Here is a 14,718-nt window from a genome sequence, read left to right as displayed (position 1 = left end):
GTGATAGTAATAACAGCTCTTCCGAGCGAGGGACCTTTCCAGAATCGCAAAGGCCATCATCCTCACCTTCCTTCAACCCACTCTGAGTACTCCATCACAGGGAGAACAACACCAGTGCAGACAGAGGTTATTATAAAGTTATTAACAGCATCTCATAAACCCTTGAACATGGTCAAACCCGTCCAACAGTGATGACATACTGGGACTCAGCTGGGTGGCCATAAAAAAGGGATTATGACACGCTGCTGTTCCTCCCACATCAAATTAATGAATCCATTCCAAACATTAACCTTGCCTGCTACACATTTGTGAATATTTAATTATCCCCCTGCCTGCTTGCCTGTCTGCCCCCACCCCACATGTTGTTTGACTAATGACTGGGCTCGCCTCATCAAGCTCATGACAATGTAAACAGATGGGAGGTGGGGCTGGGCTCCGTGCCAGGCCTCCAGACACCAACGGGCTGAATAAACACTGACATATGCTGCAGCTATTCACACAGCTCAGAGGGCCTCCACGTAAACACTCTCAGGGAATATGGGTGACATCAAATTTAGTGTGAAGTTACCTGATAGTTGAAATTGTTTCCCCTTCAGCGATTTCATGGACATTTAGGCTGCGTTTACACAGGCAGACCAATTCTGATATTTTTTCTCACTAATTAATCCTTTGACCAATCAGATAAAAAATAATGATCTGATGTGATTGGTCAAAAGACCAATTAGTGGAAGAAATATCAGAATTGGGCTACCTGTGTAAACGCAGCCTTGGGGGGTGTGTGTGTGTGTGTATGTGTGACAGAGCGAGAGAGTAGCTGTTATTTAAACAAACTGTCCTATGACATGAACTGCCTTGGTTTCAGCAGATGAGTCTCCAGATAAATGATGCAACATTAAACATTCCACTCTGTTCAGGCTCTGCCTGGACAAGGCTATACATACGACACTGGTTTTTGTTCATGCTACATTTTAATAGTAAAGTGCTTTGAGTATGAGCACATTGGGGGCTCAGACAGACAAGACAAAAGAGACAGACAGGTGTGGGCTCACAGTGACATCATCAGTCACCTGGGAGAGTTCCAAATAAATCGGGCAAACGGCAACTCTAACATGACATTATATATTAATTATGAAACTATTGTAAAATATATACACAGACATAAAACTTGCCTATATGCATTCACACCACACGCACACAAACCAGGTTCATCCAATCAGAATCACTCTCTCCAGACGTTGCTCTTGGCTCCTCCAATCAGAAATCAGACATACAGTATGCTCGCTCAACTGACATAATAACATTCCTTCCCTGATCAAGCAGTTGTTTCTCTTCATCACAAATACTGTACATGGAGGGTGTTTCAGACACTTCTGTCTCTACGATCACAAAACTAGAATGTGATTCTATTTGCTGTAGCTCGTCCACTATCTACACGTCCCTCTTAGTAATAAAAAGCTTCCATAAAAGAAGATTCTTTCATTGTTATAAATAACCTTTCTCTACTGTGCTGTTGGACCTTCCTGTTCTCCACCTATCCTGTGCATCTGTCTCTCCTCATCATGTACGATGTCATAGTTAACTTAAAAATATGCCAGTGACTTTCTACTAGTGGCTTGTTGTGAATATAGTACTTGGTACTTGGCAGTCACTGTCTGTACATTGATATACAGTGTATATCAATGTACAGAGAGTGACAGACAGTATATATATATATATACACAATAGCTATCTGTGATACATACATTTGAAGTCGGAAGTTTACATACACCTTAGCCAAATACATTTAAACTCACGTTTTTCACAATTCCTGACATTTAATCCTAGTAAAAAATTCCCTGTTTTAGGTCAGTTAGGATCACCACTTTATTTTAAGAATGTGAAATGTCAGAATATTAGTAGAGAGAATGATTTATTTCAGCTTTTATTTCTTTCATCACATTCCCAGTGGGTCAGAAGTTTACATACACTTAATTAGTATTTGGTAGCATTGCCTTTAAATTGTTTAACTTGGGTCAAACGTTTCGGGTAGCCTTCCACAAGCTTCCCACAATAAGTTGACAGAGCCTCTTGACAGAGCTGATGTAACTGAGTCAGGTTTGTGGGCCTCCTTGCTCGCACACGCTTTTTCAGTTCTTCCCACAAATTTTCTATAGGATTGAGGTCAGGGCTTTGTGATGGCCACTCCAATACCTTGACTTTGTTGTCCTTAAGCCATTTTGCCACAACTTTGGAAGTATGCTTGGGTCATTGTCCATTTGGAAGACCCATTTGCGACCAAGCTTTAACTTCCTGACTGATGTTTCGAGATGTTTAATTCAAGATTTCCACATAATTGTCCTACCTCATGATACCATCTATTTTGTGAAGTGCACCAGTCCCTCCTGCAGCAAAGCACCCCCACAACATGATGCTGCCACCCCTGTGCTTCACGGTTGGGATGGTATTCTTCGGCTTGCAAGCCTCCCCTTTTTCCTCCAAGCATAATGATGGTCATTATGGCCAAACAGTTCTATTTTTGTTTCATCAGACCAGAGGACATTTCTCCAAAAAGTACGATCTTTGCCCCATTTGCAGTTGCAAACCTTAGTCTGGCTTTTTTATGGCGGTTTTGGAGCAGTGAGCTGAGCGGCCTTGCTGAGCGGCCTTTCAGGTTATGTCGATATAGGACTCGTTTTGCTGTGGATATAGATACTTTTGTACCCGTTTCCTCCAGCATCTTCACAAGGTCCTTTGCTGTTGTTCTGGGATTGATTTGCACTTTTCGCACCAAAGTACGTTCATCTCTAGTAGACAGAACGCATCTCCTTCCTGAGCGGTATGACGGCTGCGTGGTCCCATGGTGTTTATACTTACGTACTACTGTTTGTACAGATGAACGTGGTACCTTCAGGCGTTTGGAAATTGCTCCCAAGGATGAACCAGACTTGTGGAGGTCTACAATTTTTTTTCTGAGGTCTTGGCTGATTTCTTTTGATTTTCCCATGATGTCAAGCAAAGAGGCACTGAGTTTGAAGGTAGGCCTTGAAATACATCCACAGGTACACCTCCAATTGACTCATTACATTATGTCAATTGGCCTATCAGAAGCTTCTAAAGCCATGACATAATTTTCTGAAATTTCCAAGCTGTTTAAAGGCACAGTCAACTTAGTGTATGTAAACTTCTGATCCACTGGACTTGTGATGCAGTGAATAATAAGTGAAATAATCTGTCTGTAAACAATTGTTGGAAAGATTACTTGTGTCATGCACAAAGTAGATGTCCTAACCGACTTGCCAAACTATAGTTTGTTAACAAGACATTTGTGGAGTGGTTGAAAAACGAGTTTTAATGACTACAACCTAAGTGTATGTAAACTTCTGACTTCAAATGTATGACTATTGGGTACACACAGAGGTTTCATAAGACACAATCAACAGCATAGGAGATTAGATTTCACTACTAACCAGGATGTGAATGACGTCTGCATATAACACAAGCACCCATGCATTCATTGCAAGCGCATAATCAAACAAACAGACACACACACACACACAGGCATTAGCTGTCTTTCTAAACAGCTCAATATGAGTTATCCTATAGCATTAAGCAGTACAGTTGATGTTATATGAGAAAACCAGCTGTCTTGTGGTTCTAGTTTTACTGTACAGTTCTCTAGTGTTCTGATCAGATTCTCCTGTGTTCTTTTCTTCTGAAGTCCCATTGTTCTCTTGTTCTGCTGTTGGACACAGTGTTCTAGTATTGTGGTGTTCTGTTGATGCGGTTCCTTAGGTGGTGAGTTTTGGTTACTCTAGTAGCGTTTCTGTTCGGTATCTTATCCTGTGCAGCAGGTGACGGTGGGCATCTTCTTGTTGGGATTTCTATAGAGGTTAGTCACAGACCCCTGGTCCTCAGCCCCATGAACCTGCTTGGTCACCTCTCTGAGAGAGCGAGAGAGCGAGTGAGTGAGTGAGTGAGTGAGTGAGTGAGTGAGTGAGTGAGTGAGTGAGTGAGTGAGTGAGTGAGTGAGTGAGTGAGTGAGAGGCACACTTCCACTGTATGGGCATTAGTGTGAATATGATGGACGTTAAATAACATTATTGCACACTAGAGGGCAGCAAAGCTTTACATGTTGTTCTACATGTTGGTATTGTAAGAACAGTTTAGGAAAATATCCTTATCAAAACGTATCCAAAGCAGACAGATCAGAGAGTACTCCGTGGACAGTTAAATATCACTAAGCAGAGAGAGACAACAGATGACTAGGACCTGGTATATCTTACCTGGCCAGATGCAGCACGGCCTCTATGACATTGGAGCCGTCTTTGGCACTGGTCTCACAGAAGAGGGCGTTATAAGTCTGATAGGAAACAACAACACAACTCTCAATCAGGTCATGGCTAGAAGGGATCCAGCTTTTGTCAGAATTGACTTTTCGTAGCAGGTTTAGGAGAACTTATGCAGCAGATTAGGATAATTAATGTGGCAGGTTAGGATAATTAGGTTAAGGTTAGGAAAAGGGTTAGGGTTGGCTAAAATGCTAAATTATAAAATAATAAATCAACTTTTGACATAAATTTGACAAGAGCTGGATCCCTTCTAGACATGACCTCTCAATCAGGCCGAAGTTTGTATTTATATTTGTATTTATTAAGGATCCACATTAGTTCCTGCCAAAGCAGCAGCTACTCTTCCTGGGGTCCAGCAACATTAAGTGTGTGCCCTCAGGCCACTACTCTACTACCACATACCTACAATACAAAATCCATGTGTACGTGTGTGTAGAGTACGTGTGTCTGTGCCTGTGTGTGTGTCTCTTCACTGTTCCTGCTGTTCCATAAGGTGTATTTTTATCTGTTTTTTAAAATCTGATTCTACTGCTTGCATCAGTTACCTGTAGTCATGGCTCTATGTAGTACTCTGTGCCTCCCATAGTCTGTAGTGGACTTGGGGATTGTGAAGAGACCTCTGGTGCCATGTCTTGTGGGGTATGCATGGGTGTCTGAGTTGTGTGCTAGTAGTTTAATACATAATAAAGTTTGATACATAATAAGCGGACCGAGGAGTCTGCCAGACCATGTCACCTGATTAGGCAAAATTCTGGGTCCCAGTTCTAGACTATATTGTAGGGCAGTGGACTCCAACCCCTAGTTACATTTACATTTTGGTCATTTAGCAGATGATTTTACCCAGAGTGACTAACAGTTTACCCAAAGTGACTTCTAGTTGTACCCTAGAACTGTGTTTTCCAACACCAGTCCTCGGGTACAGCACTCATTTTTGTTGGAGGCCCAAGTTGAATCAGGTGTGTTTGTCCAGGGCTACAATAAAAATGTGTACCGTTGGAGGTACTGTTGGGGGTACTGTTGGGGGTACCGTTGGGGGTACTGTTGGGGGTACTGTTGGGGGTACTGTTGGGGGTACTGTTGGAGGTACTGTTGGGGGTACTGTTGGGGGTACCGTTGGAGGTACCGTTGGGGGTACTGTTGGGGGTACTGTTGGGGGTACTGTTGGAGGTACTGTTGGGGGTACTGTTGGGGGTACTGTTGGAGGTACTGCTGGAGGTACTGTTGGGGGTACCGTTGGGGGTACCGTTGGGGGTACTGTTGGGGGTACCGTTGGGGGTACCGTTGGAGGTACCGTTGGGGGTACCGTTGGAGGTACCGTTGGAGGTACTGTTGGGGGTACCGTTGGAGGTACCGTTGGGGGTACCGTTGGGGGTACCGTTGGGGGTACCGTTGGAGGTACCGTTGGGGGTACCGTTGGAGGTACTGTTGGGGGTACCGTTGGGGGTACTGTTGGGGGTACCGTTGGGGGTACCGTTGGAGGTACCGTTGGAGGTACTGTTGGGGGTACTGTTGGGGGTACCGTTGGGGGTACTGTTGGGGGTACCGTTGGGGGTACCGTTGGAGGTACCGTTGGAGGTACCGTTGGGGGTACCGTTGGGGGTACCGTTGGGGGTACTGTTGGAGGTACTGTTGGAGGTACTGTTGGAGGTACTGTTGGGGGTACTGTTGGGGGTACCGTTTGTGTTACTTGAGGACTGGAGTGGGGAAACAGTTCTAGGGTACAAGTAGAAGCATCTATAAGTCGCTCTGGATAAAAGTATCTTCCAAATGACCAAAATGTAACTAGGGTTTGGAGTTTCCTTGCCACGGGTAACACAACTTGGCCCTTATGTTAAGTAAAAGTGCTAAGATGTTGAGGTTGAGCGGTCTCACCATGGCCAGTTTCTCCCCGTAGCTGGTGGAGACACAGGTGATCCCGTCCTGCAGAGCCTGCTCTCTCAGGTCACTCTTATTCCCCACCAGCATGATGGGGATGTCGTCCTGGGACACGTCCTGAACAGATATGGACAGCAGGTAAAACAACAGTCCCAAATGGCACACCATTCCCTTTATAGTGCACTACTTTGTTTTGATCAAGGTATTTCCCCCCCCAGTATTTATAGTGCACTACTTTGTTTTGATCAAGGTATTTTTCCCCCCAGTATTTATAGTGTACTGTTTTTGACTAGGGCCCATACGTGTTTTTCCAAGTAGCGTATATTCATGTAAGATCAATGTGGCTCGCGAGGCTGGAAAAATGCATAATTATGCAAAGTTGCGAAAACAGTGTAACTCGCGTGGCTACATACAGTGAGTATACCTCACATTAGAAACACCTTCCTAATATTGTGTTGCGCACCCCCCCCCCCCCCTCTGCTCTCAGAACAGCTTAAATTTGTCGGGGCATGCAGTCTTCAAGGTGTCGAAAGCGTTTCCATAGGGATACTGGTCCATGTTGACTCCAATGCTTCCCACAGTTGTCAAGTTGGCTGGATGTCCTTTGGGTGGTGGACCCTTCTTGATACACACGGGAAACTGTTGAGCGTGAAAAATCCAACAGCATTGCAGTTCTTGACACAAACCAGAGCGCCTGACACCTACTGCCATACCATGCACTTACATCTTTTGTCTTGCCAATTCACCCTCTGAACAACACACATACACAATCCATGTCTCAAAGCTTGTCTCCTCCCCTTCATCTACACACTGATTGAAGAGGATTTCATGGAAAGAGCAGGTGTTCTTAATGTTTTGTAAACTCAGTGTATAGTGCACAATATAGGGAATAGTGTTCCATTTTAGATGCATATATTGTCATCACAGACAGCACAACTCCACAACTACACCGCAAACATGCAACACAGCAACTGCACACATAGCGTTATCAACTGAAATACAGTCAAATGATTCAAGAGCTACAACAATGAAAGTGGATCAAACATCAATCTCTTGACACCATTAACAATCAATCCAACACACGTGTGTACGTACAGTACCAGTCAAAGGTTTGGACACACCTACTTATTCAAGGGGTTTTCTTGATTTTTACTATTTTATACATTGTAGAATAATAGTGAAGACATCAACACTGTGAAATAACACATATGGAATCATGTAGTAACAAACAAAGTGTTAAACAAATCAAAATATATTTTATATATGAGATTCTTCAAAGTAGCCAGTCTTTGCCTTGATTACAGCTTTGCACACTCTTGGTATTCTCTCAACCAGCTTCATGAGGTAGTCACCTGGAATGCATTTCAATTTTTTATTTTATTTTTTATTTCACCTTTATTTAACCAGGTAGGCTAGTTGAGAACAAGTTCTCATTTGCAACTGCGACCTGGCCAAGATAAAGCATAGCAGTGTGAACAGACAACACAGAGTTACACATGGAGTAAACAATAAACAAGTCAATAACATGGTAGAAAAAAAAGAGAATCTATATACAATTTGTGCAAAAGGCATGAGGTAGGCAATAAATCGAATAATTACAATTTAGCAGATTAACACTGGAGTGATAAATCATCAAATGATCATGTGCAAGAAGAGATACTGGTGTGCAAAAGAGCAGAAAAGTAAATAAATAAAAGCAGTATGGGGGGTGAGGTAGGTAAATTGGGTGGGTAGTTTACAGATGGACTATGTACAGCTGCAGCGATCGGTTAGCTGCTCGGATAGCAGATTTTTAAAGTTGTTGAGGGAGATAAGTCTCCAACTTCAGAGATTTTTGCAATTCGTTCCAGTCGCAGGCAGCAGAGAACTGGAAGGAAAGGCGTCCAAATGAGGTTTTGGCTTTAGGGATGATCAGTGAGATACACCTGCTGGAGCGCGTGTTGCGGGTGGGTGTAGCCATCGTGACCAGTGAACTGAGATAAGGCGGCACTTTACCTAGCATAGCCTTGTAGATGACCTGGAGCCAGTGGGTCTGACGACGAACATGTAGCGAGGGCCAGCCGACTAGGGCATACAGGTCGCAGTGGTGGGTCGTATAAGGTGCTTTAGTAACAAAACGAATGGCACTGTGATAAACTGCATCCAGTTTGCTGAGTAGAGTATTGGAAGCTATTTTGTAGATGACATCGCCGAAGTCGAGGATCGGTAGGATAGTCAGTTTTACTAGGGTAAGTTTGGCGGCGTGAGTGAAGGAGGCTTTGTTGCGGAATAGAAAGCCGATTCTTGATTTGATTTGATCAATTAACAGGTGTGCCTTGTAAAAAGTCAATTTATGGAATTTCTTTCCTTCTTAATGCGTTTGAGCTAATCAGTTGTGTTGTGAGAAAGTAGGGGTGATATACAGAAGATAGCCCTATTTGGTAAAAGACCAAGTCCATATTATGGTAAGAACAGTTCAAATAAGCAAAGAGAAACGACAGCCCATCATTACTTAAAGACATGATGGTCAGTCAATGCGGAACATTTCAAGAACTTTGAAAGTTTCTTCAAGTTCAGTCGCAAAAACCATCAAGCGCTATGTTGAAACTGGCTCTCATGAGGACTCTCACAGGAAAGGAAGACGCAGAGTTACCTCTGCTGCAGATGATGAGTTCAGTAGAGGTAACTGCACCTCAGATTGCAGCCCAAATAAATGCTTCACAGTGTTCAAGTAACAGACATACCTCAGCATCAACTGTTCAGAGGAGACTGTGTGAATCAGGCCTTCATGGTCAAATTGCTGCAAAGAAACCACTACTAAAGGACACATTGCTCGTGTTTCTTGGGTCAAGAAACACGAGCAATGGACATTAGACCGGTGGAAATCTGTCCTTTGGTCTGATGAGTTCAAATTTGAGATTTTTGGTTCCAACCGCCGTGTCTTTGTGAGACGCAGTGTAGGAGAACAGATGATCTCCGCATGTGTGGTTCCCACCGTGAAGCATGGAGGAGGAGGTGTGATGGTGCTTTGCTGGTGACACTGTCTGTGATTTATTTAGAATTCAAGGCACACTTAACCAGGATGGCTACCACTGCATTCTGCAGCGATACGCCATCCCATCTGGTTTGCGCTTAATGACCCAGCACACCCCCAGGCTGTGTAAGGGCTATTTGACCAAGGAGAGTGATGGAGTGCTGCATCAGATGACCTGGCCTCCACAATCCCCCGATCTCAACCCAATTGAGATGGTTTGGGATGAGTTGGACCGCAGAGAGAAGGCAAAGCAGCCAACAAGTGCTCAGCATATGTGGGAACTCCTTCAAGACTGTTGGAAAAGCATTCCAGGTGTAGCTGGTTGAGAGAATTCCAAGAGTGTGCAAAGCTATCATCTAGGCAAAGGGTGGCTACTTTGAAGAATCTAAAATATAAAATATTTTGATTTGTTTAACACATTTACTACATGATTCCATATGTGTTATTTCATAGTTTTGATGTCTTTACTATTATTCTACAATGTAGAAAACAGTAAAAATAAAGAAAAACTCTTGAATGAGTACTGTAGGTGTGTCCAAACTTTTGACTGGTACTGTATGTGTATTTAAATGCACACTACTCAGTCACTCAAGCAATGCAACACAAATTCACAGGCAGTACCGTACGTAGCATACATCTATTATAGCAAAGTGAAAGTCATCAAGAATCAAACACACACATGCAACACATAGCACTTACATGTAGACTGCACATAAAAGAGTGAAAAACAGAGTGAGAACACAATTTTCCGACACTTGGGTCAAATACTGCACTTGTCACCCATCAAATGACACTCGACAACATGTGCATAGGGACTTCAGCAGGCTTCATCTATTGCATATTGTTGTGATGACAAAACCTCAAATTCTTATACATCAAAGCCCCAACCATTCCAAAGTCACTACATTAAATGTATTGAATGTTTTGTGTTATCTAGTGTTATGGAAGATACTGATTGTATACACTACAAGATGGCTGCCGTGGCGTCACCCAACTGGCGCTACACATTGGTGGTGGATGACGTTTCAACCTTACTATGTGAAGAGCTTTAAGCACCTGGGAAAGCGTCATATAAATCCATTAAGTTATTATTTAAATCCAATCAATTATTATATACATCCAATCAGTTATTATATAAATCCAATCAGGTCATTATATAAATCCAATCAGGTCATTATATAAATCCAATCAGTTATTATATAAATGCAATCAGTTATTATATACATCCAATCAATTATTATACAAATCCAATCAGTTATTATATACATCCAATCAGTTATTATATAAATGCAATCAGTTATTATATACATCCAATCAGTTATTATATAAATCCAATCAGGTCATTATATAAATCCAATCAGGTCATTATATAAATCCAATCAGTTATTATATAAATGCAATCAGTTATTATATACATCCAATCAATTATTATACAAATCCAATCAGTTATTATATACATCCAATCAGTTATTATATAAATGCAATCAGTTATTATATACATCCAATCAGTTATTATATAAATCCAATCAGGTCATTATATAAATCCAATCAGGTCATTATATAAATCCAATCAGTTATTATATAAATGCAATCAGTTATTAAATAAATCCAATCAATTATTATATAAATCCAATCAGGTCATTATATAAATCCAATCAGGTCATTATATAAATCCAATCAGTTATTATATAAATGCAATCAGTTATTATATACATCCAATCAATTATTATACAAATCCAATCAGTTATTATATACATCCAATCAGTTATTATATAAATGCAATCAGTTATTATATACATCCAATCAGTTATTATATAAATCCAATCAGGTCATTATATAAATCCAATCAGGTCATTATATAAATCCAATCAGTTATTATATAAATGCAATCAGTTATTAAATAAATCCAATCAATTATTATATAAATCCAATCAGTTATTATATACATCCAATCTGTTATTATATAAATGCAATCAGTTATTATAAAAATCCAATCAGTTATTATATAAATGCGATCCGTTATTATATACATCCAATCAGTTATTATATAAATGCAATCAGTTATATATATAAATCAATCAAATATTACTACCTCGATCATGTCCACCCACTCTCGGACATTGAGGAAGCTCTTTTCACAGGTGACATCATACAGTAGGAGGACGCCATCGGCTCGTCTGAAGTAGGACTTAGCAATGCTACGGAACCTGGGACACACACACAGGGTTAAAGGTCAACACAGGACCACTCCAAACATAGGCTGAAATAGACTAATTGTGGGGATTCGCCATACTGGAAAGAAATTTTTGCAATATTCAAAAACAAAGATGCAGATAGGAGGTACACAGCAAATTGTCCAGTGTTAAATATCAACACTGAACGTGTGTCTGTAGACCCTTAGGATCACACTTGATGAAGTCCATAGGACCAAAAATGGATGGATGCAACAACCATGTCACTAACAAATACAGTTATGGTTGGTAACTACAATTTATATTAGAATTTAGAATTGACACTAAGCAGTGTGTTAAATTAACACTATTGCAGTGTATTTATGGGCCCACAGACTCCACAGTGTTGATTTAACACGCTGTGTTATTTTTTTTAACACACACACCTCTCCTGGCCTGCTGTATCCCATAGCTGGAGTAGGGTAGGCTCTCCATCCACTACCAGAGTCTTCATCTGAAAGTCCACCCCTGAGGACAAACACAAGAGTATTCAAACACACTATTCCAAAGACCATCCCACTGCTAAACATATCTCCTATAGCTGACCCAGGCAGCTAGCCATGAATACAACCCCACCACTGTGGAATACAGCCGGGTCAGTGTTGACTATGTACGCAGGTGAGAGCTAACACACCCACCCAGGGTGGCGCTGGTATTTCCTCGAAACTCGTTCTTGCAGAGGCGGAGCAGGAAGCTGGACTTGCCCACCGCCGCGTCACCTGCCAACACCACCCGGTAGGCCTTCTCTGATGTCATATATCCCAGGTCAGCTGACTCCTTCTCCTTTGCCTGTACGCACACAAACAGAGACAGAGACAGAGACAGAGAGAGAGAGAGAGAGAGAGAGAGAGAGAGAGAGAGAGAGAGAGAGAGAGAGAGAGAGAGGATTAAAGGCACACCTTGACTCAGTCATGCATAGTCAACATAGTCAGCAGTTTCTCCTGAACTAAGTCAAACATTTACACTCAAGTGTTTTCTACCATGTCTCCCTGTTAATCTCCATACTAGTGTTTTCTACCACGTCTCCCTGTTAATCTCCATACTAGTGTGTTCTACCATAAAGGGTCTGTTTGGGTGTCATCAAAGGTACCAAAAGTTTGAGCTCTCCTTTCCTTTCCTCTCTTCTCCTTCCCCCCCTTTTCTCCTCTCTTCTCCTTCCCCCCCTTTTCTCCTCTCCTCTCCTTTTCTTTCCTCTCTTCTCCTCTCCCCCCTTTTCTTTCCTCTCTTCTCCTCTCCCCCCTTTTCTCCTCTCCTTTTCTTTCCTCTCTTCTCCTCCCCTTTTCTTTCCTCACTTCTCCTCTCTCCCCTTTTCTTTCCTCTCTTCTCCTCTCCCCCCTTTTCTCCTCTCCTTTCCTCTCTTCTCCTCCCCCCCTTTTCTCCTCTCCTTTTCTTTCCTCTACTCTCCTCCCTCTCTCCCCACATGCCTTCCCTCTGTCCTGTACCTCATTGGTGATGGCGGACAGGGCTTTGCGTGTGGATGCTCCCGAGCTGTTCCGGCTGACTGGTTCCAAGGGTTTCCAGTCCAGGACAGAACCATTGTCTGATCCGAACACCATCTTGTTCCGCACCTCTGCCATCTGACACATCAACACTAGAGCATTAACGTCAGTACACAATGACAGTTATCACTCACAATATGTGTGCTTAGTATAAGTAGATGAATTGTGTATAATGTCTGTGTGTGTGTATGGCTTACGTCGTTGTCAGAGTTGTCTTCCGCCAGGCCATCTGTGATCCTGGCCACCCTCTGTCCCTCCTCCTCCTCCTCGTGCCCTTTGACCTCCTGCTCTGAGTCATATCCGTAGTTGGAGCCGCGCAGCGTGGACATGCCGCTGTCTAGGCAGCTCTCGGGCAGGCTGTCCACCTCGTAGCTACGTCTGCGCTGCATGCCCGGGTCGCACAGAGCCAGAGCTAGCGTGTCCAGACCGGGCCTCCGACACCCTAGGGAGCCCCTACCACCACCCCCAAACAGGCCTCCCAGTGGGTCCTCGTCCTCATCAACATCCTCCACACCCGCCTGGTAGAATCTGGGGCAGGACAGACACAACATCCACACAGTCTGCTAGAAACTTAAACCTTCCTTTCTACTGCTAAGCTAGCTCCAACAACCATGCTATAACATTTTTTACATTTTATTTAACTAGGCAAGTCAGTTAAGAACAAATGCTTATTCACAATGACGGCCTACCCCGGCCAAACCCTAACCCGGACGACGCTGGGCCAATTGTGCGCCGCCCTATGGGACTCCCAATCACGGCCGGTTGTGATACAGCCTGGAATGGAACCAGGGTCTGTAGTGACTCCTCTAGCACTGAGATGCAGTGACTCAGACCTCTGTGTCACTCGGGAGCCCAAACATTGACTCCGCAGGTCTGTCCTCCATGGACGGCTATGAGCACACTCTACAATGCAAACAGGCACGTGTTCAGAGCAAATTTTCCACCTGAGAATAACTTGGCATATACTTAAGTTTGAGCATACACACATTTGTATTTGGTATTTTATTAGGATCCCCATTAGCTGTTGCAAAAGCAGCAGCTACTCTTCCTGGGTTCCACACAAAACATGAAACATGACATAATACAGAACATTAATAGACAAGAACAGCTCAAGGACAGAACTACATACATTTTTTAAAGGTACACGTAGCCTACATATCAATGCATACACATAAACTATCTAGGTCAAATAGGCGTTGTGCCGCGAGGTGTTGCTTTATCTGTTTTTTGAAACCAGGTTTGCTGTTTATTTGAGCAATATGAGATGGAACAGAGCTTTCTTGAATTTGTTCTGGATTTGGGGACTGTGAAAAGACCCCTGGTGGCACGTCTGGTGGGATAAGTGTGTGTGTCAGAGCTGTGTGTAAGTTGACTATGGAAACAATTTAGGATTTTCAACACATTCATGTTTCTTATAAAAAGAAGAAGTGATGCAGTCGGTCTCTCCTCAACTCTTAACCAAGAGAGATTGGCATAGTATTTATATCAGGCCTCTGACTACAATGAAGAGCAAAATGTGCCGCTCTGTTCTGGGCCAGCTGCAGCTTAACTAGGTCTTTCCTTGCAGCACTGGACCACATGATGGACAATAATCAAGATTAGACAAAACTAGAGCCTGCAGGACTTGCTTTGTGGAGTGTGGTGTCAAAAAAGCAGAGCATCTCTTTATTACGGCCAGACCTCTCCCCATCGTTGCAACCATTGAATCTATACGTTTTGACCATGACAGTTTACAATCTAAGGTAACGCCAAGTAATTTAGTCCCCTCAACT

At 42.8% G+C, this 14,718-nt stretch overlaps 1 protein-coding gene across 1 annotated transcript in view; it reads right to left on the bottom strand.

Moving 5' to 3' along the window:
- Positions 1-949: 949 nt before the first annotated feature.
- LOC139577206 (ras and EF-hand domain-containing protein-like) overlaps positions 950-14,718 on the bottom strand; it is a 31,259-nt gene continuing 17,490 nt past the window's right edge. Inside the window, exons 10-17 of the mRNA XM_071404140.1 lie at positions 13,144-13,474; positions 12,890-13,024; positions 12,086-12,236; positions 11,834-11,915; positions 11,309-11,423; positions 6,201-6,320; positions 4,263-4,339; positions 950-3,920 (exon numbers count right to left, since the gene is read on the bottom strand). Coding sequence (XP_071260241.1) covers positions 3,815-3,920; positions 4,263-4,339; positions 6,201-6,320; positions 11,309-11,423; positions 11,834-11,915; positions 12,086-12,236; positions 12,890-13,024; positions 13,144-13,474 — 1,117 coding nt within the window. The 3' untranslated portion in view covers positions 950-3,814. The remainder of the gene's footprint in view (positions 3,921-4,262; positions 4,340-6,200; positions 6,321-11,308; positions 11,424-11,833; positions 11,916-12,085; positions 12,237-12,889; positions 13,025-13,143; positions 13,475-14,718) is intronic.

Source organism: Salvelinus alpinus, chromosome 5 (assembly GCF_045679555.1).
Source record: "Salvelinus alpinus chromosome 5, SLU_Salpinus.1, whole genome shotgun sequence".
Classification (NCBI taxonomy): Eukaryota; Metazoa; Chordata; class Actinopteri; order Salmoniformes; family Salmonidae; genus Salvelinus; species Salvelinus alpinus.
The sequence above is the reverse complement of the archived record's forward strand: the minus strand, read 5'-3'. Positions and strand labels throughout refer to the sequence as shown.